Source organism: Macrobrachium nipponense, chromosome 24 (assembly GCF_015104395.2).
Source record: "Macrobrachium nipponense isolate FS-2020 chromosome 24, ASM1510439v2, whole genome shotgun sequence".
Classification (NCBI taxonomy): domain Eukaryota; kingdom Metazoa; phylum Arthropoda; class Malacostraca; order Decapoda; family Palaemonidae; genus Macrobrachium; species Macrobrachium nipponense.
In genome coordinates this window covers 52,825,556-52,852,803 of record NC_061091.1, presented here as the reverse complement: position 1 = coordinate 52,852,803, position 27,248 = coordinate 52,825,556, and the positions used below count along the sequence as shown (strand labels likewise).

Genomic DNA, 27,248 nt, shown 5'->3' with positions numbered 1-27,248 from the left:
ATGTACTTTCTAATACTTTTATTTTATTTGGTAAAATTATAATTTTAGCTCACACTACATATGTATATCAAAACAGATAAGAACTAATATCAGTAACACATTGAGTATATTTTCTGTAAAATATTTAGGTAAATTTACTGAGATCGAAGATGTAGTCACTTTTTTGGATTACACATGTTTTTCAAATATTTCTTTCCACTTTTCTTGGCAAACTTAGAATTTTAACTGACATACTACTATAAAAGATAAGATCTAAAACCAACAGCAACCCCTGGGTATATTTATGAGCAAATATATAAAAAGACATGTGAGAGAGAGGCAGTATATGCTCCCTTGAAGTCTAGTGCACAACTAACTCATGAGCCACCTAGAATCTGCGAGCTGAGTCAGTCTTAAAGATGCTATTAATGAATATAAGGGCAAAAGAAGTAATGGAACCTCTTTCCTGCCCTATTCCTCCAAATTGATGGTGTGTAATACTGATGCTCGCCATGAGTGAATCCGTCCACCACCTGAAACCTATTGTTGTTACTCTTATAAGGGTATCCCTCCATTAAGGGCTGAAGGTCGAAGACAGACAACGGTTAAGTTGCAAGAGTACGAATACCTTTGTCACTGAAAACTACAAATCCTGCCCATTTGTCAACGAAGAAACAAGGCAAGAGTTGCAGGAGCTGTTCATAAAAAATCAATATCCAAATACAACTAGATAACCTCAAACATTAAGATGAAATTTACAAAACACTTCTGCAAGAAAAAACCTGTCACATCCAGAAGACCAGGAATGGAATCATGGAATTCAGGCTAAAAATCCAAGAACTGGTGCAACTTTGGCCATTCTGCACAAAAGCAAAAATTAGGGAGTTGGAGGGGTTGGACAGCAAGATCTAGAGAGACCTATAAAAGAAATGAGTTGATGAAGTACAAGGAGCTAAAGATGACTGAGAAAACCTTCCATTCCACTGAGTAGTAATCGAGATGCCAGGCAGCAAAACTGAAGAAAAAAAGCAGTAAACTTAAGAGGATGGTGATAGGTCCAACTTAGGACCAGTACTAAGCAGTGGGTGCAGCTAAGGGCCAAATGGATGCTACAAAAACTCTCAGTAACGGCCATAGTGCACGGCGTGAGGTCCATTGATAGCACTACCTGAACCACTCATTGGGGCCAGAAAGTATATGAGGCAATCTGATGTTGGACAGGGTCTACAAACCCATTGATATCTATTTCAAGTACGTAACTTAATTGTTTAAGCCACTTAGGCCAGTCATATAAGTCTGCACAGCAGCAGCCCAGCATTTAACAATGGTGTAACATACCTGCTCAAGAAGTTCTACAAAACGGTAACCATATTTCAGCATGTCCAAGGACAGACATCCCAATTAGAGTCTGGGGTACCTCAAATAAGTTACTTGCAAGTAGTGGAACCCTAAAACAGTCAAGGTGCAAAAACTACACAGAAACTCAATAAAAGCTAAAGTAGACAGAATCAGACCCTGACCCTTCTGGACTTCATGGGAAGGAGGAAAACCATTGACCACCATGCAAAGAAGGCCAAGACGACTACATGGGGCTTGAGGAAGACAGAATCATCCTAAGATTGCTGGTGACCAGCATCCTGCTGATCACCTTGTGAATCAGGCAGGACGGGGGAAAGGCGTAGACTACGAGGTTGTCCACGGATGTTGGAACGCGTCCTCTGCAGTTGCCCATGGGTCCGGCATGACTGAGGAGAAAACCCGAAGTTTTCTGTTGTGCCGGGTGGCGAACAGATCCACTACTGGATGCCCCCACAGGTCGAAGAGCCTTTCTGCCTCGTCTGGGTGAAGAGTCCATTCGGTCCCAATCACCTGATTCTGGCGGCTGAGCTTGTCTGCCACTACATTCTGAGAGCTCTACCGAGTGAGCTATGGCCCACTCATGTACCTGCATCATCAATTGGTGCAACAGAAGGGACACTAGGCCCCTTGTCTGTTGACGTATGCCCCTCCCGTGGTGTTGTCGCTCATCAATACCACTGAGTGTCCTATCAGTTGTTCCCAGAACTCTTGGAGTGCAAGGAACGCAGCCTTGAGTTCCAGGAAGTTGATGTGAAGGTGCTTGCCATGATGGTTCCACACTCCTGTTACCAGCAACTCTTCCAGGTGTGCGCCTATTAAGAGGTCCTCTTGTCTAGGCACCAGGCCAGGTCCTCCCTTACTTCCTCCATGAGAGGAACCAGGAAGGATGTGGACCCCATGCCTGCGAACAGCACTCCTTTAGTCTCACTGAAGAGACCGCAGGTGAAGACGCCCATGAGGGACTAACTTCTCCAGTGATGACAGGTGACCGATCATGACTTGCCACTGCTGCGCTGACTGTTCCTGTCGTGACAGGAATCATCTGGCTGCCTCCCTGAACCTGCTGATTCATGAGCCTGTGGGGAAGACTCATGCTGCTACAGATCAATCAGCATGCTCAGGTACTTTATCATCTGCTTGGGTTTGAGATCTGACATTTACCACGATCCCCAGATCGCGGCATAATCGAGGGGCTGATCTCTGTCCTGTAGCAACTGCGAGCAGGAGCTCGCCAGGACCAGCCAATCGTCGAGATACCTCTTCAGATTTATCCCGACCGAATGGGCCCAAGCCAACACCAGAGTGAACACTCACATGAACACCTGTGGGCAGTTGAGAGACCAAAACAAAGTGCCCTGAATTGGTACACCATCCCGTTGTGGATAAAGCAGAGGTACTTTCTGGAGGACTGGTGAATGGGTATTTGAAATCCGCATCCTTCAGGTCCACCGAAAGTAGGAAATCATTCTCCCTGATGGAATCGAGCACTGAGCGTGCTGTTTCCATAGTGAACAGAGTCTGGCGAACTTAACGGTTCAAGGGGGAGAGATCTATCACCGGTCTCCAGCTCCCCCCATAGACTTCTCCACCAGGAAAAGTCAGCTGTAGAAACCAGGTGACTGATCTCGCGCGATCTCCACAGCTCCTTGTTCAGCATTGGTCTTACATCTTGTGTCAGTATTACGTCCCTGGCAGAACCGGGGCGTATGTCTGAAGGTGGACCGGGTGCTCCGGCAGCAGGTGAGGGGGAACACTGTCCCTAGAGTTTCCCTCTCTTCCCCTTAGCTCCATTCCTGTGAGAGGAGGCGGCTTGAGAGGAGGGCTGACGCTCACTTCTCGAAGTGAAAGAGGAAGGCTGGGTCTTACCTCGCGCTACCCTCGACAGTGCTGACGTCTTAGGAGCGGAGAAAGCGCTACCCAAACCCGAGGCTTGGCTGCAGTTGAACGAGACTGTCCAGAAGTCTTCATAACTGCCTAGTGTACTAAGCGGTCACTGTTCTCAGCTCTCTGGTTTTCCACTGCAGCGTCCACCATCTCTCTGGGGAAGAGAGAGGAGGAACCCAGCAACGGTCTGCTGCATAGACCCAGCGTCACCTCTCGACCGGCCGCTCTGGTTACTCGAGTCAGGACTGGGTCCCGTCTCCTCCAAACCAGTTTGGCCCACAGGCTGGCCGTCTGGTGGGCGAGGTAGGAGATGGCTCTCCCACCAGACTGGCAGTCTCTCTCGAACGCCAAGGCTGCGACTCTGGATACCGTGAGGGACAACAGATCCAGCCAGGAGACGGCCCAGAGGTTCTCAAACAGCTGGTGAAGAGGAGGCACTCCCAGAGTTAGACGAGCTATCTCCGGATCAACCTGCTTGGTCGGCAATGGGTCTACCGAAGGCACGTAGAAGCGCCGCTCACGAGGCCGAGGAGGGGGAAGCAGCATGTCCGACCTGCTGGACCTGAGTGAGTCCTCCTGTCCGGAGACGAGGGTGTTCATCTAGTACAACACACCATCGGCCAAGGAAGACCGGGGTAGTCCCACCGTCGCTCTGGGTTCTTCTCAGGAACCCAGAACGACTCCAACCTCGATGGAGGGTCAGAGGGAGCAACCACTGATCCTTCCCCCGAGGTTGTTGCGCTGACGAATCAGCGCAACAACCTCTGCAAAGGACCTCTGCAAAGGACCTCCGTATCTTGGGGGTGACCGTGTCCTGAGGCGATGGACCGTCAGGTCCGTCCAGGCCGATCACCTCCCAAGACACACTTCCTTGAGGAGGAAGAACCTTGCCAGACCCCTCGTGGTCTCCTCCAACCCGTTGAGTGTACGATCTGCTTAGTCCAAGGACAGAGTCAGGCTCCTGTTCGCCTCGCTCCTCCCGGTGTAGCCCGAGGAGATTGAAGGGACAGGTGAGGAAGACCTGATGCTCCTGCCCTGCCTACCAGCAGAACTGGCAGGCTGGGAGGACTGCAGGTGATCGCCAACCCATGGTGGCGATCGAGCTGCAGGCCTGGACCAGCGGTCTCCATGCAGAGAAACGCTGGACCAAGGACAGTAGCATCAATCTTGTGCGTCAGGGGGGGCTGCTACCAGTCGAGTGAGCCGTTGTCCGGTCCTGGCGGGAGCGACGGTTGGGTGACTGGTAGTGTCCACTAACGCGGTGAGAGCGAGCACCATCCTCATGACACGCCACGGTACCAGAAGCAGCCGAGGCTGGTCCTGGTGACCTGGGGGGAGGGGGCACCTCTTCAGAGCCTCAACACGTGGACGGTCTGGTGGAGCTGTCACATCAACCCTGGGAACTGGGGGATCGCTGCTAGAGTGATTGCCTGTCTGGTGAGAGTCACCTGAGCGACTCCTACCAACCTTCCGCTCCGTGCCTGGATCCTGACGGTGAGCATGCTCAGTCATCTGGTTCCTGGCTGCACAATCACCGGTAGGTGACCGTACACTCGGTGATGCTCGCTCAGCAAGCGGCCGAGACTGTTCCCGGACCGGAAGTGGAACCTCTGGAGTCGGGAGCAGAGGTACCAGCTCCACGGTCCCTGTCTTCTTCTTCCCTGAGGAAGGAGACAGGCCCCGTTCCTTCGGGAACGGGAGGACCAGTGGAAGGACCACCTGTCCCGCCGGAGCGGGACAGACCCTTAGAAGTCTCTGAGCGAGACTTCTTGAGGGGGTCCAGGCCACCTTCTTCTTTCTCGACTGGGGGGCCTTGGAAGTCGAAGAGGAAGAGGCGGCAGAAGACGACGACAACACCTTCCTCTTCTTCCTGGACTTCTTCTTTACCAGCTTCCTCAGGACGGCAGACCTGTCCCCTATCCAGGATGGAGCTAGGGCAGTTGCAATGACAACAGGGCCCAACTCCACCTTTCCAGAAGGACCTGCGGGCGGTAGCACTTCCACAGGCAGGTACGGTGAAAGATACAGGAGGACGATCCAAATGGAAGCTCTTTGGGCACTCGAAGTCATCCTTCCGCTCTGTGCCTGGATCCTGACGGTGAGCATGCTCAGTCGTCTGGTTCGTGGCTGCATGATCACCGGTAGGTGACTTGTACACTCTGTGACGCTTGCAAGCGAGTGGCCAAGACAGTTCCTAGTCCGGAGGTGGAACCTTTGGAGCCGGGAGCAGGGTCACCAGAGGTAGCTGGTACCTCCACGGTCCCTGTCATCTTCTTACCTGAGGCAGGAGAGGCGGGCCCTGTTCCCGAAGGAACGGGAGGACCAGCGGAAGACCCACCTGTCCCGCCGGAGCAAGACAGACGAGTGTACACTAGGTGCTGTGGTGAAACAGCCCCTGAAAAGATCTCCACCCAAAGAGGCAGACACACCTGAGGGAGCAACGGTCGGGTTAAGGGGGAGGGGGGGTCCTGTTCGCTCAGAGGGGGAATGATCCCACCCTGAGCGGACCGAAGCCCCGAGTACAACTCCAGGTCGGGGTGTCACCCTCCTCCCTCTGCACTCGACAAATCAAGTGAAGAAGCAGAGAGGACACATCCCCCAAAGTGGTGAGCCATAAGTGGGAGCTGACAAGAAGGGAGAAAAGAAGATAACATGTCGGTCACCAGAGGAGTCGAGGGAGAGCTTTCCGACGACACCTTGGCGGCTCTACGCGGCTTCTTCCTCTTCCGTACCACAAATAATGAAACAAAAATAATAACAGAGTAATTACAAACTTATTCACACTAGTATTCTATAGAAATAGGTACAAAAGCAAGCAACTTAGATACAATCTCAAGACAGAAGCGGGGAGAGAGGCGAGCACGTCTTCACCCGACGGCAGTCAAAAGCAAAGTGGTATGTTTACCTCCAATCGGGCAGGACTCCCAACCATCAGACAAACAGTTACTGCCGAACTACCTTGTTAGTAAATCTTACGACTGGTCCAGGTGGCGCTGAATAGTAGTAATTCCTTATGTAAAGGACCGAGGGTTTGTATAACGTGTCATAAGTTCAAATTTTTAAAATGTCATTTTTGATTCTTCAGTTTTCTTTTTCTCTCTTTTTTTTTCTTAGCTCTGGTATATTCTAGAATGTAATTCCATTGTGAATCTTAACAACCATGGAATATTAAAACAGCTATCTGGCTTAAGAATGAAAAAAATTACTGGTATTTTAGTTTTGTTTATTCCTTCTCAAGAATGAAAAAAGCACTGGAGATATTTCAAGTGTTGCTATTGGACTATGGAAGCAACATATGCACTGGATGAAGAAATGACTGTGCCAGAAAAATAAAACTGGTTCCATCCATCTCTTTGCTAGGATGACCAAAAAGAGATTCCAAAATAATGGATGCAGCTACTAAGGGGAACCTGCATCAAGAAAAGATGAGACAACCTAAGCAGAAGACCTTCAGAACCCATAGTTCTGCGCTGCTGGCCTCCCTATTCTCAATTTCCTAAAAGCCAGGCTACTATGTGGAGGGCCAAGATTGACTACCCTCAGCTCAGCTCTCTGTGAAATCAAAATAAAAAAAACACATGGTAACATGGCAGCAAGTTACTGTTATGATGAAAGAGCACAGTACTTCCAAAAGCCAATGAGGACTGTTCTGGAGTGTGCCAGTGCATAACAATGTGACTGAAAGGCAAATCAATGAAAGGATGACCAGGACAGCAACTAAGGCAGTTGCTGACAAGGGGAAACAGATCCCAACAGCTGATGTGAGAGTAGCAGAAGATAGCTACATGGAATGGGCTTGAGAGGGAAAGCTAATCAAAGTGGCAACTAGAAACCCTGTATCCATCATGAAGGGTGTAAGCATTAACCAAGAGACTGAACAGATGAAGGAAGTCTATCCCTACTGGAAGGTAAGCTCAAAGACAGAAAGGAAAGAAGTCCTACTGGGCCTTGAAAACACCAAAAAAGTCAATTTATAAGAACAAACTTTGTACAAAAACTTAAAGGCAAACTGCAAAGCCAACCATCCTATAGAGGAAAATCGTCACACAATACAGGCAGCCACCGGTTAATGGCTATCCAGTTTTTTTTACAGCACTCAACTAGCGACGCTGTTAACTGGTTTTTTGGTGTTGATCTCCAGTTAACAGCAGCACTGATCTTTGGTTAATGGCACCAATATCCGGTTATTGGTCCTGTTAACCCTCTTACGCCTAAGCCCTAAAAACCAAAACGTCTCCCGTATGCCGAGGCGGGTTTGGAGTGAGAGCGGAAGCGAAAAAAATAATTTTTTCAAAAAATCATGGCGTGCTTAGTTTTCAAGATTAAGAGCTCATTTTTGGCTCTTTTTTTTGTTATTGCCTGAAGTTTAGTATGCAACCATCAGAAATGAAAAAAAAAATCATTACCATATATAAATAATGCGATATATGGTAGCGACAAAAAAAAATTCATACATAATTGTATTCAAATCAAGCTGTGCGAAAAACGGTTAAAGTTAACGAGTTACTTTTTTTCGGTGTGTTGTACACTAAATTGCAATCATTTTGATATATAACAAATTGTAAAACGATCAAAGCAACACAGAAAAAATATTATCACAAAATGATGCATGAATTCGTAACGCGCAGACGTAAATTTTTTTTTTCTTCAAAAATTCACCATAAATCTAAATATTGTTCTAGAGACTTCCAATTTATTTCAAAACGAAGACAAATGTTTGAATATTACGATACTGTAAGAGTTTTAGCTTAGAATTGCAGTTTTCCGCCATTTCGGACGAGTTAATTTGACCGAATGTCAAAATTTTTATATATATATTTTTTATATGCAAATATTGCAAAAAATGAGAAAAGCTACAACCTTCAAATATTTTTGTTTGTATTCTTCATGAATTTGCGCACATTTTCATATATGAAACTCTATAAAACGCCTAATATGAAAAGGAGCAAATATTAGGAGAATGCAACGTACGCATTTCGGAGATTTGCGGCCGCGAATCGGCGCGCGGAGGGAAAGAAAGTTTTTTTAAAAATTCATCATAAATCTAAATATTGTGCTAGACACTTCAAATTTATTTCAAAATGAAGATAAATGACTGTATATTACTAGATTGTAAGAGTTTTAGCTTACAATTGCGTTTTTCGACTATTTCAGTAGAGTCAAAGTTGACCGAACGTGGTTTTTTTCTATTTATCGTGATTTATATGCAAATATTTCGAAAAAGAGAAAAGCTACAACCTTCAGTCATTTTTTGTTGTATTCTACATAAAATTTTGCACATTTTCATATATAAAACTTTATGTAACGGCTAATTTTAAATGGTGCAAACATTTCGACAATCGCACGAAAAAAGGTCTGATTTTTTTTCGAAAGAGTTACCGCGCAGACGTAAGGAAAATTTTTTTTTTTTTTTTTTTCCATAATTTCACCATAAATCGAAATATTGTGCTAGAGACTTCCAATTCGTTGCAAAATGAAGGTAAATGATTGAATATTACTAAAATATAAGATTTTTAGCTTACAATTGCATTTTTCGACCATTTCAGTAGAGTCAAAGTTGACCAAAGGTTGAAATTTTTGCACTTATCGTTATTTATATGAAAATATTTCAAAACTGATAAAAGGTACAACCATGGATTGTGCATGAAATTGCGCATATTTCCATATATAAAACTTTATGTAACGGCAAATTTAAAATGGCGCAAACATTAGGACAATTGCACGAAAAAAACTTAATGGAAGAGTTTTGCGCGGACATAAGGAAAATGTTTTTTCATAAATTCACCATAAATCGAAATATTGTGCTAGAGACATCCAATTTGTTGCAAAATGAAGGCAAATGATTGAATACTAGAATATAAGAGTTTTAGCTTACAATTGCGTTTTTTGACCATTTCGGTAGAGTCATAGTTGACCGAAGGTTGAAATTTTGGCACTTATCGTTATTTATATAAAAATATTTAAAAAATGATAAAAGCTACAATCATGAGTATTTTTTTGTTGTATTCTACATGAAATTGCGCACATATTCATATATAATACTTCATGTAACGGATAATTTAAAATGGTGCAAAAATTATGTCAAAGTAACAAAATAATTTTTGAGATGTGTCACTGATACTTTTTAGTGCGATAAGAAAGAAATTTGCGCTTGTGCACCTGCGTAACGATTGTAAACAAAACAACGCTTTGATCTGTGAACTCCCAGCATCCCCCAAGGCGCGATTCAAAAGTTTTCGGCTGGTAGGCCTATAAGTATTTTTCCGCGAATTTTTAAAAAAACTTTTTTGAGTCTACGTATAATACGTCCAATCGCCATACGGGAGACATTTTGACTCGACGTTTAATACGTCCAATCGGCGTAAGAGGGTTAAGCAGGTTACTAGTACCGTTATTGCTGATTTTTGGTTAGCAGCTGATTTTTGGTTAGCAGGAATCTTCCTGAAAAAACAGACAAGGCTGGGTGCCCAACTCCCAGGCAGCAAATATTCATTAAGCAAAACTATAAAGGTTACAAATCAACTGACAAAAGGCCCTAAATTAACAGCTTCACATACTACAGCAAATATGATGATGAAGCAGCATCTCCAAAACAAGTAAATATACACATACATACATTTAATACACTTTTGTATCCACCTCAACTTAACAGACTTATGTGTAAACTTAACAGACTTAGGTGAATCTTCTATATTATTATTACCACTTTCTACTATGTGAACCTTACCTCAAAGACTGTTACTTAGCCAGAAAATATTCAAGTGTCGGTTATAATAGTCTTTGTTGCTTAACAGATTGTCACTTATCACATCACAAGAGTTTTTAGTGTAATAAAAATCACTAAAATGAATACCAGCAACATACTGAGTACCCCTAGGAAACACAAAGGCCACAATCAACACCAGCAACAAGACTAATAGCAGCTTTGATTTTGAAAATAAACTGGAGACAGGACAATGAAAAAACCTAGAGAGAGGGGCTGCATCCATAAGGACATTAGGTATTAGGGAGTCGGTGTGGCATGCAAGGTGGAACTATCCTATATGGAAATCTAGTTTCATACACCTGCAAGCATCCTACATTGTTAAAGGCTATTTTATGATGATGAGTTTTGTGATAAAGGGATGTATTTGCAATGTGGGGATTGTTTTAAAGTAGCACCCACAAGAAAGCAATGAAAACTTTGTTCTGCTGGTAATAACTAACTGAAATGTTTTAGGATACTTACTGACTCAAGTTTTTCCATCTTGCAAAGAAAGATTCTCCGTTCATATCCGTTGGTTCAAAGAATTTGTTACAAGAGAGCGGCAGACGTAAAATTAATCTTTGAGGAACATTGCCATAAGTAAAACCAACGGTCAAGTCGGGTAGCCCTGAAAAATAAAATTTGTTTAAAACTAGGTAGAAGATTTGATTTTGGTAAACATATAAGAAAATAACCAAAATAAAAACTAAGTCTTTATTTTCTGTCTGGTGTTTGATATGAAAAATAAAATGTACAGATGCTCCTGCTACAAAGCATTTACGTACAGTCCTATAGGTTTACAGCCCTACAATTATAACAACAATCAGATTGAAATCTATTACAAAGCAAATAATTTTTTAAAAATAAAATTTTTTATTTTCAATGGAGGAGGAGGAGGAGGAGGAGGAGCTGATGCTATGATTCTTTTTGTATCTCCCAGAATCTCATTCTCAACATAATATTGTCTAGTAGTGTAAACTTTTTATTTATTCCTAATGTTATAAATGTCAACAATTTAGTGAATTCATAGCTAGCACCATTTTCCTTAGGGTTATTTAAATAATGATCCCTTCTATGCATTAGCATAATTCGTAATCTGTGTGATTTGAACATTGCTTTTTTTTATACTGCTTAGCTCAAAACATGGTATGATAGGGTCACTTTTTCAATCAAAGATTAAAATAGGATACTTATACTTGGAGGGAGGTACAAGTATCCTATACCGACTGGGAGTTTAACCCACCTGACCACCCTTCCTAGAAGAACGAGTTCTATAGAAGGGGGTCCAAGCCCGTGAGAGAATAGATAATCGCATACCTAAAAAGTCAGCTGTCTAGGTTGAAACACAATGATACATAACCAGATTCATTGTATTCCAGGAAGATAGAGACAACTCTGCCAGTTCAAGCAACAAACCATCCAGGCCACAGGAGTTTATTACCACTTCTAGCTCCCCTTGCCAGAGAGAAGAGTACTTGCTACCGAATTGAGAAAACCACCACCAGCATGACCACCATACTCACCAGTATTAGACCAGTTCCAGCATATGATGGTCTAATCTTCAATCTGCCAGTAGGAAGAAGTAAGGAAAAAAGAGAAAGAAAGATGCCAGCTGTCCTGCCAGGGACACTAGGCGAGTTAAACAACTTGTTGTGTAGCCACCACTGGACCGAACAAAAAAAGTGTCCAAGGACCTGTGGGGTGGGCAACACCCTTTAAGTAAAAGGAAGTGAACGTGGATTGACGTAGCCAAGAACCAGCACTCAAAATTCAATGAACAAACAAGTTCTTCTTAAATGCCAGAGAGGAAAATTATACCTCTGATGTCAAGCCTGCACAGACTCAGTGACAAAACTAGTATGTGAGGAGTAAGCCTGTTAAATTGTCTCACATAAGCAGAATGAAATCGTGTTCTTGGACACTTCCCTTCTGGACTGGCCCATGCTAACAGAAGTCTATGGAACCTTGACGGGACAAAGCAAGATCTCCTGTAGATTGTTGTCCAGAAAGTCATCAAGTGAGAGAATAGAAAATGAGGCAAATCTGTCATCATGCACCGAGGAATTTTGGGTCTTAGTTATGATATTAAATACACCCCTGGTGTGTTTAACATCATAACTTAGGGCATGAAGCTCCCCAACCTTTTTTGAAGAAGCCAAGGCTAACAGGAAAACTATCTTTGGAGTCAGATCCCTGTCTGATGACCAACGTAGGGGCTCGAATGGAGCTCGAATGAGACTTTTCAGGACAAGAGAAAGATCTCATGCAGAAGGCTTGAGTTCTCTAGTGAACAGGACTATTTGAAACTCCTGAACAACAAGGAGATTTCCCCAGATGAAGAGATGTCCATGCCTTTCAGGTGCAAAACCAAGCCCAAGGCCTCTCTGTAGCCTCTGATAGCCAAAACAGAAAGACCTTTCTCAACCCTTAGGAAGATTAAAAAAAATCCGCTATCCGCTGAACAGAAGCTCTGTGTGGAGAGAAACCCCATCGATGACACCAATCACAGTAGACTACCCATTTCCTCTGGTACAATGTTGATGAAGATTTCCGGAGTTAGCCAGACATCTTGCCCCCAGCCTTTCAAGAAAAACATCTCACTCAGAGGAGATACCTGATAGTCTCCAGCCATGAAGAGACAGGGACTCTACTAATCTTTCCACATGAGGTTGGCAAAGGAGCTGTTGCCAAGGGGGAATTTCTCTCGGAAACTGACAGAAGAGACAGAAGGTCCAGGAACAACAGCCCCCAGACTGCAATAGCCTGACAAAGCAGGAAAAACTAACTGAACCTCCCTCAGCGCAATCCAACACTATCCTGGCTACCGCATTGGACCACAAGTCCAACCAGGACACAGTCTGGACGATGGTAGAAGCAGCAGGCTCCATAGCCAAGGCCTCTTGCAAAAAAAATGATGGTCCTTCAGATCTAACCTGATCCAGGGTCATACCAGGCTTAAAACATTTGTCCAAATTAAGTTGATGGGGCATCAGCTGAACCACATTGGTGAAATAATACTTACTATGCCCCACAAGAGGAGGAAGGAAGGAACTTCGAGGACCTATTGGAAGGCAGTGAGTCATCCCGGTCCAAAACCAAGGCGTTAACACACTGCAAGATCAACTGATCATGTCCTGACGGGAGCTCAAACAAGGCCTTAGTATCTTCCCCTGGACCTAGCAAAGCCTCTATGCCCATATGGGTCATAGAAGTCTGAGTCCGCATTCTACACCTAAAATTATTGAAATCAATAACCTGAGAAAGAAGACAAACTCCTGGCTCTCTCCCTCCTCTGGTTCTGGCAAAGGAGACCGACGACGAGAAGAAGGCAGCTTGGAAGGATACTCATCCATCCCTAATGGGACTGTAGAGGCTTCCCTAGGAAGCCAGGCATCATGCCTCCCACTGGTTGGAGTGGGGTCCCTAACTACTGAAGATCCTGAAATAGAGGACTCCGGAACTCTATCCAGTGAAGGAACCCGTACATGGTCTCGAGCCAAACCATGTACATGTTCGCAGGACGAGTCAAGTATACAGCCTTGTGACGACACACAAGCACGTTCTCAAGACAGAGAACGACACTGAAGCAAATGTCCTAAAGGAGACTGACCCCTAAGGTCACGGTTTTTGGAAGGTGAATGAGAAACATGTACATGCCCAGAGTCGCCTCATGTTCACGACTGTCAACCACAAGTTTGTAGAGACGAATCCTTAGAAGGTGCAGGAAACACTGTCGTTAAAAAAAAAAAAAAAAAAAAAAAAAAAAAAAGTACCTTCAACCTCTTAATTGGAGCCTTATCATATTTACGACGACTGGAACAGGTACAGGAGACTGAGATGGTTGAGATGGGCTATTACTTTCATTGCCACATACATATATGTATAAGGGAGACATCCATAAAGAGAAGTCGGCGAAGCACTCCTCTCAATCGCAGATGACACCTTAAAGTCCAGAATTCTCCGTTTGACTCAAGGGCGATGAGGAGGAGAGTGCTTATTCCCTCTATGACGTCTCATGGTAGAAGGAGGTGAGGAAAAATCACTCCAACACTTCTTGCCAGAGAGAGCAGGATACCAGTCCAGCCTCTTAACCATAGCTTGACACAATGTCTCCGATGACACAACGAGAGGCTGTGATGACATCATAGGTGAAGATGGAAATGATGTCATAACAGTGGGAGGCAAGCACGCCAGCACAGATGACGTCATAGGCTAAGAGGATGTGATATCACGACATCCTGAATAGCAGCGCTGGTCGATGGCCTCACTGGTGGAGCGATAAAGGGCGACCCAGTAAGTGTCTATGTTGACAAAAGCGTCCCACTAGGAGGCAGCACATGAGATCCAAAGTAGTGTAGGCCTGGAGGTGGGGAGACTGTTGAGGGGGCCTGAGGAGTGGTACAAGCAGCCAAGAAATGTGAGAGTAGGCCAGCCAATGAGGGGGCACCCCGTAGGCCTAGAGACGTCCAACCAACCGCCATCTTGCGTTGATGAGGCCTAAAAGAGTTGAAGGACTCCACCATAATCAAACATGGTAACCACGCAAACAAAGAGATCATGGACAAACAAAGTAATCGACTTGGGAAGGAGAGCACAAACTAACTACTCAAAATAGCGGTCAAAGAAAGACTGATGCGTCACGGGGCTCTATGACTGGTCAGTGACCAGCTTCCACCTCATATACACATGAGTTGTCAGATGCCACAAATTTCTTACTTTACAATCTTTAATTGTTTTGAACTGGTTTCCAGCTGGTGCAAGAAGATTATACCCTTTTGTTAAGACCGAAAGTTTGTTCCGTGTATGAACAAATCAAGAGTTTCTTTTATAGCAGGGTCAGCTCGGATGCTTTGATCCACTATCTCGGTGAGCTGCTGTATTTACATTTTCAGCATTGAGGAGTAAAAACAATAAAATAGGACTACCGTATATACTCGCATATTATGCGACTTTTGAAACCTAATTTTGAAGCTAATTTTAAAGGGGTCGCATCATACACGCGGTATAAAATTAGCGTACCGTCTATGCTTTCCCAAATCAGCAGATCGCGATAGTTACTACTGGAGGAAAACAGTAGATCTTTTAAAAAATTATGTTTTACTTGTACTTCACTATATCCAATAATATTGTATGCATTCTCATATTACTATTGTATTTTAAAATACAAAAGAGCAATCGTGCGCCATTTGCATTATTTTGGTTTATACAACATGTTTAACTGTTCTAGACTAACCATCTATAATTTCCAAATCAGTTAAGGCACAACACCGAAGGATTTTTTACTTTTTGTTTTACTCAGTAAAAGAAACATTTGTTACTTGAACTATTATTTTCCTTTTAGGATACGCAGGTAAGTGAAAATTTATTAAAGTAAAAAAAATTGCATAAAATTAATAAACTAAAATCCTCCAAAGTCGCTCTCCGTGTCCGTATCATCAAATACTGCTCTGAATTCTTTGCCATCAAGGCAGTCATCATATTTGTCATCTTCCAGATCTTTGATCATTTTCATCTCCTGCATCTTCGTATAGGACATCGTCAATTCATATGGAAGGTATAGTCTTGTCACCGTGGCGAGCTCTCTGGCGTGGCTTTTAAAGATCTGCCCTTATGCTAATTTTACAAAAACAACTGCCCGTGTGTGACAGACCTTTGAATGTCCTTGAGACAAACCCCGAGGCTATAATTATAAGATTATATATCTCTCTCTCTCTCTCTCTCTCTCCTAAATCTTACAGCTGTCCGAGCGAGAGCTTTTTTTATGAGACAACATAGGCCCGCATTTCGCATTTTCCATACCTATTTATTTCGTATACGATTGCCCTTTCTCGGCTGTGAAGTTGATGTCTCTCTATGGCTGTGAGATGACCACGAATAACTTGTAAGTTGGTTTCAAAGTCACTCCACTCTTCAGTCAGGCCAAAACTTTGCCATATCGCATTCAAGCAATATTCAGTCATTGTTTCCTATCTATTATTTTCTCAGAGAGAGAGAGAGAGAGAGAGAGAGAGAGAGAGAGAGAGAGAGAGAGAGACAGAGTCTGTCTGTATACGATTTGTTTATTTTCTCACTCGTCAAACTTAATGTTATGCTTTATTTCATATTTCCTTGCTCACCAATTTATTCTATACCTACGATATTAAGAAATCAAGATATGTGTAGAAGGGAGAAATGCCTCCAGACTGTACAGTCAGTATGGATTTAAACGCACGTGGAACTGGTTGAAATATTCGCAACAGCACCAAAATGAGATGCCCTGTTGATAGAATATCTGACTCCGTTTCTTGTTATTGCATAAAAAAACTTTATCAATCGTGAACCTACGTAATTTATTTAGAATTCTGCGCAACGGAAAAGATAATATTTGATATCTGTAATGGGAGAATTGGTTTTATCTCTGTTGTTGTTATAAATTTGGCAGATATGCGATCAAACGCGTGGGTGGCCACCACCCAGCCCAGCCAGAGAGCTCCGCTCATTTTGTAAATACTATTGTTTGGCGTGCTAGGCTTACCCCAATTCATTTGGGTGAGCGCTACTCAAATAATCGCATTTTTCTTACTAATCCCAAGAGTGACCATGGAAAATCCCAAGATTAACCAAAAATCCCAAGATAATAAAATAATTGACATATGCCAAGCTTTGGAGTCCTAAATATTTACTTTGTCTATCAGGAAGATACTGATAAATTGAATTGACAGTATCTTTCCTGAGAGAGAGAGAGGAGAGAGAGAGAGAGAGGAGAGAGAGAGAGATGACGAGAGAGAGAGAGAGAGATGAGAGAGAGAGAGAGAGAGAGAGAGAGGAATATTCATGTAATCAGTAAAATACACTAATAAAAACAAAAACTACGTACTGTATGCAAAGCACACACATCATCGTTAGCTTCCCGTGTGTTACGTGTAAACGTTCATTCTAAGAAATTCACAGAGTAGTATAACTAACACCTGATTGGCTGGTTGGTAGCCATGGAGATCTGTTATCCAATGACTGCCCTCTGCTTCTGTTCTATTTATAGACATATGCCGTGGATGACAATAGGTTTGAACGTTACCATGTTCGTGATTTTCTGACTGCTGACGGCAAAAATTACTCGATAATTTTCTTTATATAATTATTTCTTCGTGAAAACAATAATATAATATGATCATTTTAACTTTAATGTATAGTGGTATGAAAAATACCAGTGTGTCGTAGCGATGCGTCATCAATATAGTGGTATGAAAATACCGCATGTTGTTGTAGCGATACGTAATCACAAAGTACAAATCCTTTTCCCGGACCATCCTCAAAATTTTACGACTCTTCAACTGCAAGATCAATATGGTGAAATATATTATATAGTCATACTTATTGTTGAAATTCACAAGTTGAACTGCAAAACATTAGATTTTGATTGTTATGTACATACATTTTTTGTGTTTTACGGAATGTTTGTTTTGAAAATAATAGCTATTAGTGAACATATGATATTAATTGTCCCACTATTTTATTATAGGTGATCTTAATTATCTCACATTCATGTAACAGTATTATATTAATATTTATTTAAATAAACAGTAATTAATAAATAACAATAATGAAAAACATAAAGGGAAAAATTTTTTTCCTGCAGTAGTGATGTTTGTTTGATTATGCATCTGACCTCACATTTCCGAAATTGAAAAATTCCAAAAACCGAAACATCGGAATGTGTGTGTACTACACTTTTTTAAACACGCACACAATGTCTACACATTTACTGATATCCGTTGGTGAAAGACTCAAATTACAGTATTTATTTCTGAGAGAGAGAGAGAGAGAGAGACGACTCCAAGGCATGTTATTTTTACAATTATTTTATTATCTTGGTATTCTTTTTTAATCTTGAGATCTTCTATTCAATTCTCGAGATTAGTAAGAAAATTACCGTAACTTCACTAGCAGCAGCACACATCTGAACGACTTGGCCATTAGCACGCTAAACCACCCACCTTATGAACTGACCTCGGAAAAGGAACTCGCATGATACATGAGATACATGACAAAACCACTGTTTATTGGTGAAAATTTTGGGTTCGCATGATATGCGAGATCGCACGTTACTCGAGTATATACGGTACTTCAAACATTATGGTAACGGCAAGAATGCCCATATGTACAACATTGAAGCTGTCTCTAAATAAAAGCAAGGTGCTTTTAAGTGGTAGACAGCACTACCCCACAAAGAGTGGCAGTATTTTTGAGTTCTGATGGACAGGTATTTGAAAGTATGTCCTCCAGATCTATTGAAACCATGAGGTTGCCCCCTCTAAAGCATGTCTGTAACACTAACCTAATTTTTTGCATTCTATATTTTCAAGTTACTTCATCACAAAACATTAATAAAATTGAGCATTTCTACTTTTAACTACCCTGGTATATACACAGACCTTACAGAGTTAACTTTGGTCCCAACAATGCCAAGTAAATGGCTACTCAAAATATATTTACATTACTTACCCTCTTATCTAGGAAGGCCAGGCTCTGAATGGTAAGGCAATACTTATATTACTCACTAGATTTTTTTTTTTTTTTTTTTTTATCAGTCAACTTTCTTAAATACTACATTAAAACCAAGTATTCCTTACCACTAAAGTCTTCAACACATTCACAGTTAACAAGTTGCTGAACTTGCGCTCCAGCATCAATAGTAGGCTCAACTGGTTTAACTTGTACCGAAACTTTCCCTTGTTGTCCAGGTCCCATGGAAACACTCGGTGCAAAACCCTAATCAGTAGATAAGTTTTATTCTTCATATCAAATGAATAAATGATAATATTTTATAAGTATGCTTAACAAAATATTTTATTAATGCAACTAAATCTTTGGCAAGAACATTATAGGACTTCTCATTGTTATACAAACTGAATACAGGCAGCCCCCGGTTACTGTTGGTATCGGTTTTATGGGGCTTGTTCAATATACAGTGGACCCCCCTTATTCATGTTCTACAGATTCGTGGCCTCACACATTCGCAGATTTCTCTCGGGAAAGTTTCCCCGCATTATTCGCAGAAAATTCGCACATTCGCAGTATTTTTCTATGAAAAATATCCACAAATTCCTGGTTTTTAATCAGTTTCATCATAAAATGCACTTTTTGTGATAATAAAACTATTAAAAAACCAAGTATGAACATTTTTAGTGGGTTTTTCTTGAGTTTTAACTAACAAAATAGGCTGCTTTTAGCATTTTTATAAGGGTTCCAAACATTCGCAGGTTCTAACTATTCACAGGGGGGTGTGGTACGCATCCCCCGCGAATACGGGGGGACCACTGTACTCAAAGTTTTACCCTCTGTAGCGTTTATGGCACCATTGTCTGGTTATCAGTGACTGAGCTTAAGTCCTGAGACTGCCTCACAAAATACAAACATAATGAATATATATATGTATCTTTTTCTTGGCTCTTTTAAAGTTATCCTTTACTTTGCTGTATCCAATAATACTGTATGCAGTCTTATATTATATTTGCCAAACATAAATAGTTTCTAGAGAACAATTTACACTAAATAGAAGCATTCGATTCAGAATGATTTTCTTGCTTTTATTTAGTGTATATTAATCTCTAGAAACTCTATTTATATGGGACAAGGTTATGTTTTGTTATATGAAGTGTTTTAGTCAAAATATAACAAACACATCTTGTTATGAAATACCAAATTTGTAACTAATTTGTATTTTTCATGGTGCCATTGTGATCTTGTTTTGTTTTGGAAAAATCAGCTGATGGAGATTTTTTTTTTTTTTTTTGCTGCATTTAACTTAATTCAGAACAATTTTCTTAATTCTACTTAGCATAAATTAATCTCTAGAAACTATTATATGGGACAAGGTTATGTTTCATTATATGAAGTGTTTTAAAGTCGAAATATGAAAATAAGTCTTCTTGTGAACTAGACTTAGTTTTTTTGTCAATAGATGGTGTCGAGAGTATGATTTTTTTTTTTTAAATTAGCAAATTCCTTTAGCTATTTTTACCCCATTTCATCATAATACGAGCTTTACATATTGATCTTTTAACAGCGTGAAAACAACAGTAAAACCTCTTTCATGCCCAGCATTTCATTAAAATACATTTTTCTCCACTATTATTTGCAGTTGAGTTTCATCCATGTTACTGATGCATGATAATTTAATGTCATTAGCAGCATGAACATTGTTTTCTCAGTTTCAGCTATAAATGCAGCTTAAACTCAGCGGTGCTACATTTCCGTGTCAATCTTTTCACCATAGCGAATAAATGTATAATGAAAAAATATAAGTCCTATTCTACTTAATGTCACTTGTAACAAAACTACAGTAATTATTTACTAACGTAAGATGGCTGAAATGCAATGAAACTTTATCAGATTTGGTTTGGATGTTATAGCAAAAAGACTGCTTTCATTCAGTTGTTTATAGCCGTAGCATTTAAGCAATGATTATATTATTAACTATACTTTTATCATTCTCTTTTGCTTTTTTAACTAAGTAGAAGATATGATTAATGAGATGGTGGAAACGTCAGTGATATGGAAAAGGCGACTTTTGTTTTTTTCTCATTCTAGGCTGAGATTTACCTTTAAGTTCATCGAATTTGACATTAAAAATTTGTAGAACTACCATGCAGACCATACTAAACGATTAGGTAAATGAAATTCCATATTTTCGTTAAAAAGTTATTACATATTAGGGGAAAATATCTGGCCGTGACACTGTCTAAGACATCATTAACCAGTCTAGGGCACCATAATATGGCTTGTGGCGCCTGTAGACTTTTTGAATTTCGGTTAGAGACAAATTTTGGTTACTGTCAAGCCACCAGGAACAGAACCCCTGTCAGTAACCGGGGGGTGCGTGTAAAATTAATAGAATCTTTTCTTAATTTACTAAAGGGTAAATAAAATTTTGAAATAAGTTGCAAAACTGCATACAAACCTGTAAGGGCATGGAAGTTTTGTTGCCATAGAAGACACCTATCCTCCCAAGGTTCTGTCTGAATTCTGATTTGATGCCTATCTGAATTATATCATTCTCATACAGAACTCCATTATTTTTACATACGAATCTGAAAAAGACCAAAATATCACCTTATGTCATTTGTAAACAAAAAAATATTCACAGATTTGTCAACCTGAACTCCTGGTTTTTGTTCAAGTGTGGTCATCATCATCATCACCATAATAATATATATGTAAGTTGATGAAACTGGACAGCAAGGAGGGAAGGGGAAAAAAGGAATCAATGTGAAATAAAAGGCAGAGAAATATGAGGCTGGGGAATGAAGGGACGATGCACTTTACAGCGTTTCAAGCAAGGGACACTACAAAATTTTAGAGTTACTGCTGTTTACACTATCAGTAACCTAAATGCAATTGTATTCTCTGACTCTAATTTTTATGAAGAGCAATTTTACATGAATGATGTTTTTCACAAAAAGAATATTTTTGCAATTAAAGAAACGATAAAGCCTTACTTTTTAATATTGTCTACTGCACCAGATGAAGTTACAGAGGGGGATGATGAAGAAGTTCCGTTGTGAGTATTTGTGTTACTGCTGCCCCCATACAAGTCTCCCAAAACATCGACCAAAACACCTGTTGACAATGTACATTTCTGTACTAACTGAACAAGAAAATGTTCAAAACAAGTACTTAAAAAAAATGTATGTCAAAATTACTTTATACATATTCTATTATAAAAGTACCTTTTACAATAAGTCCCTGATTTTACCTACAAATAATTACAGAGGCATCAGAGTTGTTATTATTCAGAGGATGAACCCTATTCATATGGAACAAGTCCACAGGGACTACCGACTTTATAATTCAAGCTTCCAAAGAATATGGTGTTCATTAGAAAGAAGTAACATAAGGTACTGATTGGAAATACATACAGAAAAAGGAGATAATTTAAAATAAGAAAAAAGTTAACAAATTCACAAAAATAGATAAAAATTTAAATAAATCTAAGTTTTGTGAGGAATAAAGGACCTCTGGAACTGAGAAGTTTGACACCTAGGAACATTCACTGTAAATTGGTGCTGTTGTTCTGCAATTAAGTTGCCCTTGGCAGGAAAAGGGGATCAGGGATCTGTTTTAGGTCATTCATTCTTCTTTTACTAGAATACTGTTCTACATTGTGGATGTCTGCTTCTGCCAGAGATTTTATCTCCTTTAGATAGTGGTTTGTGATGTTATACTTGTTTCCTAATATTTGCAGATATGACTTGACTGTTCAAAGATGGTCTCTTGTTCATCAATTTTTCATAAGTTGTACTTTAACAAAGATCTTTCACATTCACAATTTATTCCTGATCCCCAAATTAAGTTGCCCTTGCTGAACATCAGCACCAACATGCAGTGAATATTGCCTTGCTTGACAAACTTCTCAGTTGGACTTCTGCAGAGTTCCATCTACTTAAAGGGGAGGACAGAGTGGAAGATCTGCTAATCAATAGTTTCTACACTTTACAGAGTCCAGACTCAAACCCCACTGACTACAGTGCACTGTTCACTAATCCACTCCATGACATGGCTGAGACTACAGTCAGCTTCATTTACTACAGCCACAAATGTTGTCATCTGCATAACGAACATTCTTGTTTTCCAAGCAATTAATCACATCACTTGAACACAAAAAAAAAAAAATAGCAGGGGAACAAGAACACTAACTTGTGAAACTCCAGACACAATAGGTCTTGGTTTGCTAAAGATCCCATCAACAGCAACTCACTGCTCCCTACCCATAGGAAAATCTTGAAGTATGTACACCTAAAACATATCCATCGACTCCCAGCAACACCAAAATCTATTTGAATTACTCAACACTCAAAAGCCTTATAAGGGTTCTCTTGCACATGGCATGATAAACCTAAAAGGGTACTGCTGGTACCTAACTGTTTCCTATATGCATATTGATGGTTGGCTAACAATAATCTTTCAGATTTCACATACCTCCACAATGGCTTAAAAATAAGTATTTTGTTAACAGGCACAGCATTACTAAGTTTGCACTCATCATCAAAGGTACTATGTCGATCTAAAAATCTACAAAACCTACTAATCTTGTGAGACAACACACAAAACCTTTCTAAAAAAAAACTATGGGAAGACACATCAGGATCTTCTCCAGCCCATCTATCAAGATTATCAAGAATTTTCTTAACATCCCTAGAACAAAAAGCAAATTTTGTAAGAATAGGTTCCAGATGTAAAGTATCAGGGAACGGGACATCCTTAGCCAATTGCTTGGCTTCAAAAGCTTGATTGTAGAATGGGAAGATGAGTCTGACCCAAAGATAGATGATGATAATGAGACTGAGTAATTCCTGTAAGTTTATTCTTTAAGTAAATATTGAAATTTCAGCCATATGGTAAATTCTATTCATTTATAATATTTGAATTACTCTACCTGCAAACACTTATCAAGGTTCTCTTGCAAATGGCATGTCATATTTAAACAGGCGCTGCAGGTACCTAACTGCTTCCTATATGCATATGACTATCAGCTAACAATCCTTCAGATTCCACATAGTACTTCCATAATGGCTTAAAAATCATTTTTCCTGTTAACAGGAACAGCATTACTAAGTTTGCACTAATTCTGTTAACAGCCACAACAAATATGGTGTAATTTTAATGCGACCAATTTCCTCTCCTCATGTTGAATTTGGTCTGTTATGGTAAACTTGTCTACATGTATCATCAAACTATGGCTTGTCATTTGTCCTAAATCTTATGACCTTTCTAGGGCCATACCTTACTAAAATAGTCATCAGCATTTCATTTAACTTCGTTTTGGAATTTGGATTTTATATATCTGAAATATTAAGTGTCTGACAAGCTTCAATTCTGAAGCCCTAATTGGCTCTAGATTTCAGCAAGAGCATTTTTCCAATGGTGGCATTAGGAATATGCTGATTGAAAGATATATCTATCTAAATGGTACAATGATCTTAAATGCCTATATACAGGTATTCTCCTACTTACGATGGGGTTAGGTTCCGAAAAACCCATCGTAAGTTGAGAAAATCGTATCTCGGATATAGCCTAGCCTACACTAAGTTAATCAGTACCATATAGGCTAGGCTATATACACATATATGGAAGATTAGCCTACACTACACAGTATACCTATACATATAAGGTATAGTAATTATTAATATCAGCTAGTTCGGGTGTTTCAATGCAGATTGACTTATGATAATTAAGTATAAAAAGAAACTTAATAATAAGAACAAGGATCAGACTGTAGAGTAAAGGGTACTCACCAAGATTCGGTCCGTTGTCGGCATACGTGATCGGTGTCAGGCTGTTCATGGCTACTATAACTAAAGATCGGAAGAGGAGGATGATGATAAAGCAGCAGGATCATCAATTCGCTCTTCCTCAGATAAAATTTCTTCTTCTGTAAGTTCAGGTGTCTCGAGGAAACAACTGTTCCGAGACGTACAGGATCGAGTCTCAAGTGAGGGGGTAGGGCTGGGGGAAGCGGAATGCACTGGAGTCGTTCTCTTGAAGAAAAAATCCATTGTAGGTTTTGCACAGTGCCGTTTTTTTTGTTTTTCGTTCTTCATAAATTTAATCGGTAACCATCAACACTGTCTTGATGAGCCCTCTGAACTTTTGGTGGCAAACCGTTTCCTCGTCCCCATCCATTTCACTTAAAAGTTTCAGTCCTTGATCAAATAAAGCAACGCCTCTGCCAGTTTTTTAGTCGTAAACGTTCGCTCTGCTCTTTTATTTCTTCTTCCTCTTCTGCTTTTTTTTTCTCTTCTGCAAGTGCAATTAAATCCTCTGCCGTTAGCTCTACATCTTGCACATCTATAAGTTCTTGGATATCTTCCTCGTCAATTTCTAAATCTAAACTTTTCCCAAGTATCAAGATCTTTTTATTGATTTCCACTTCTTCATTCTGATCGAAACCTTTAAAACGAGTTCACATACACTTTCAGCAGATTTTTCCAGACCCCATTCATACACTCTTTCTTTACCTCCTTCCACGCCCTTCCAATGTTCATAATGGAGTTAAGAACACTAAATTCTTTCCAGAAAGTTCTGAGATCTTTCTCCTCGTTATCCGTAGCCTGAACAGCCTGCGCAAACGTGTTCCGAAGATAATACGCCTTGAACGTAGCCACAGCACCCTGATCCATGGGTTGTATGAGAGAAGTTGTGTTTGGTGGCAGAAACACAACTTTTACATTCTCGTTAATACTATCTCCGATGTGCTGAGGGTGGCCAGGAGCATTGTCGAGAATCAGAAGAATTTTGAAGGGGATGTTATTTTTTCTACAATAATCTTTCACTTCCGGAATGAAGCAATGAACGAACCAGTCCTCGAACAATATTGCAGTCATCCAAGCTTTTTTATTATGACGGTAATGCACAGGAAGTGTCTGCTTGTCGATGTTTTTTAAAGCCCTTGGATTTTCTGAGTGATAAATCATAAAGGGCTTAAGTTTATACCCAGCCACATTTCCCCCAAGCAGAAGAGTCAATCGATCCTTGTATGCCTTAAACCCGGGCATCACCGTTGCTTCTTTGTGGATGTAGGACCGTTGTGGCATACGTTTCCAATAAAGTCCGGTTTCGTCAACATTAAAGATTTGCTCTGGCAAGTAGCCTTCATTAACGACGATCTCGTTTAAAACATCCTTAAATTTAGCGGCCCCGTCGGCATCAGCGCTTGCTGCTTCACCGCTAATTTTCACACTGAAAATTATGGCGGTTCTTGAAACGACGAAACCATCCAGCACTTGCTGCAAAACTTTTGTTGTGGTTATCATCATAATTCTTCTTCAGCTCTTCAAAAAGCATGCGCGCCTTTGTCTGAATGGTTAAGAGGGTGAGCGGCATACGCTTTTGGATGTTTGATCACCTCCATCCACGTGACCATATAATTGCTCCATTTCTTCCAAAGGCTCTATCCTCTTCTTTGATATAACCGTTGAATGAACTGAAGCAGATGCCTTTACAGCATCCATTACGCGTTTCTTGTCCTTGAGGATGGTGGATACCGTCGATTGCGATAAACGTTCGTCACGTGCGATAACCATGACTGCCTTTCCCGCTTCACGCTGGTTTATTATTTTCAGTTTCTGCTCCAAAGTGATGGATTGCCTCTTCTTTTTTGCACTACCAGCAGGACACCTATTTGGTTGTTTGGCAGACATAGTTTTTTTGTTTTAATTTTCGGTACTTAAAAAAACTCTCAAATCACAAACGAACACCGACCTAATGTTTCTTGGTTCAAAACGAGCGCAAGTGAGGTCGAACTCATTGCCGCTGTACCTACGCCAGCCTCTCGCTCTCGGGCCAACATATCGTACAGCGTAGTACGCTGCTGCCAGCGCTCGCTGTGCGCGAAATTTAAAAATACGCATTTTCAACTTTTTTTTTTTTTTTTTAGTATTAATTGCTAACCCCATCGTAACATCGGATTATCGTAAAACGAATTATCGTAACTCGAGCACTACCTGTACTTGTTGACATTGGATTTGACAATAGCTGGAATATCTTGGAATAAGAGGATGAATCTATTACCAGAAATCTGCGTTGGTTCCTCACTTTGCTTGAAAAAATCACAGGATACACAGAATGGGAAAAAGGAAAAGGTAACGGAGGTAATTGAATGAATAAATGAAAATGAAAGTAAAATGTAACAATGAATAAATGAAGTGAGAACAGAATACAAAATTTAGGCCATAGGTGCCAAGCGCTGGTACCTATCAGGCCATTCAGTGCCGAAATGGAAATTGACAGTATAATGGTTTGAAAGATGTAACAAGAGAAAACCCTTGAAATTGCACTATGAATCAATTGTTAAGAGAGGGTGGAAAGTACAGTAAAAGGAACAAAAGGGGCTGCAGCTATGGGCCCAAGGGAAGCTGCAAAGAACCTTCAGTAATACCCACAGTGTAATGCATGAGGTGCACTAATGACACAAACATCCTACAGGGAATGAATATATGAGAACAAATAACACATTAAACAAATTGCAAGATGCTACCCCTACAAAAGTCCCTCATACGTCGGCCGTAAGACGATGGAATGTGGTGTGCTTTAGCATTGGGAGAATAGAGTTGTCTTTCAAGATCTCCAAGTAGGTGCAGCAAGAGCCATTCCACAGAATATGGCTATTGATGATTCATGGATTCTCACCAAACAAATATTTTTTTGCTTTTAAGGTTTTCCTGACATTCTGCAGTTTTTACCAAACTGCTGTACTTGCTCAATGCTTATATGATGTTTTACTGTATAATACAAAAATCATATG

General features: G+C 40.7%; 1 protein-coding gene across 4 annotated transcripts in view; it reads right to left on the bottom strand.

Annotated features, from left to right (window-relative positions):
* Positions 1–27,248, bottom strand: part of LOC135205629 (AP-2 complex subunit alpha-like) — a 205,260-nt gene that overhangs the window by 23,205 nt on the left and 154,807 nt on the right. For all 4 annotated transcript variants that reach the window (XM_064236426.1, XM_064236424.1, XM_064236427.1 and 1 more), the window contains exons 15-18: positions 21,445–21,565; positions 20,907–21,036; positions 18,577–18,715; positions 10,451–10,595 (exon numbers count right to left, since the gene is read on the bottom strand). In XM_064236426.1, the coding sequence (XP_064092496.1) occupies positions 10,451–10,595; positions 18,577–18,715; positions 20,907–21,036; positions 21,445–21,565 (535 nt within the window). The remainder of the gene's footprint in view (positions 1–10,450; positions 10,596–18,576; positions 18,716–20,906; positions 21,037–21,444; positions 21,566–27,248) is intronic.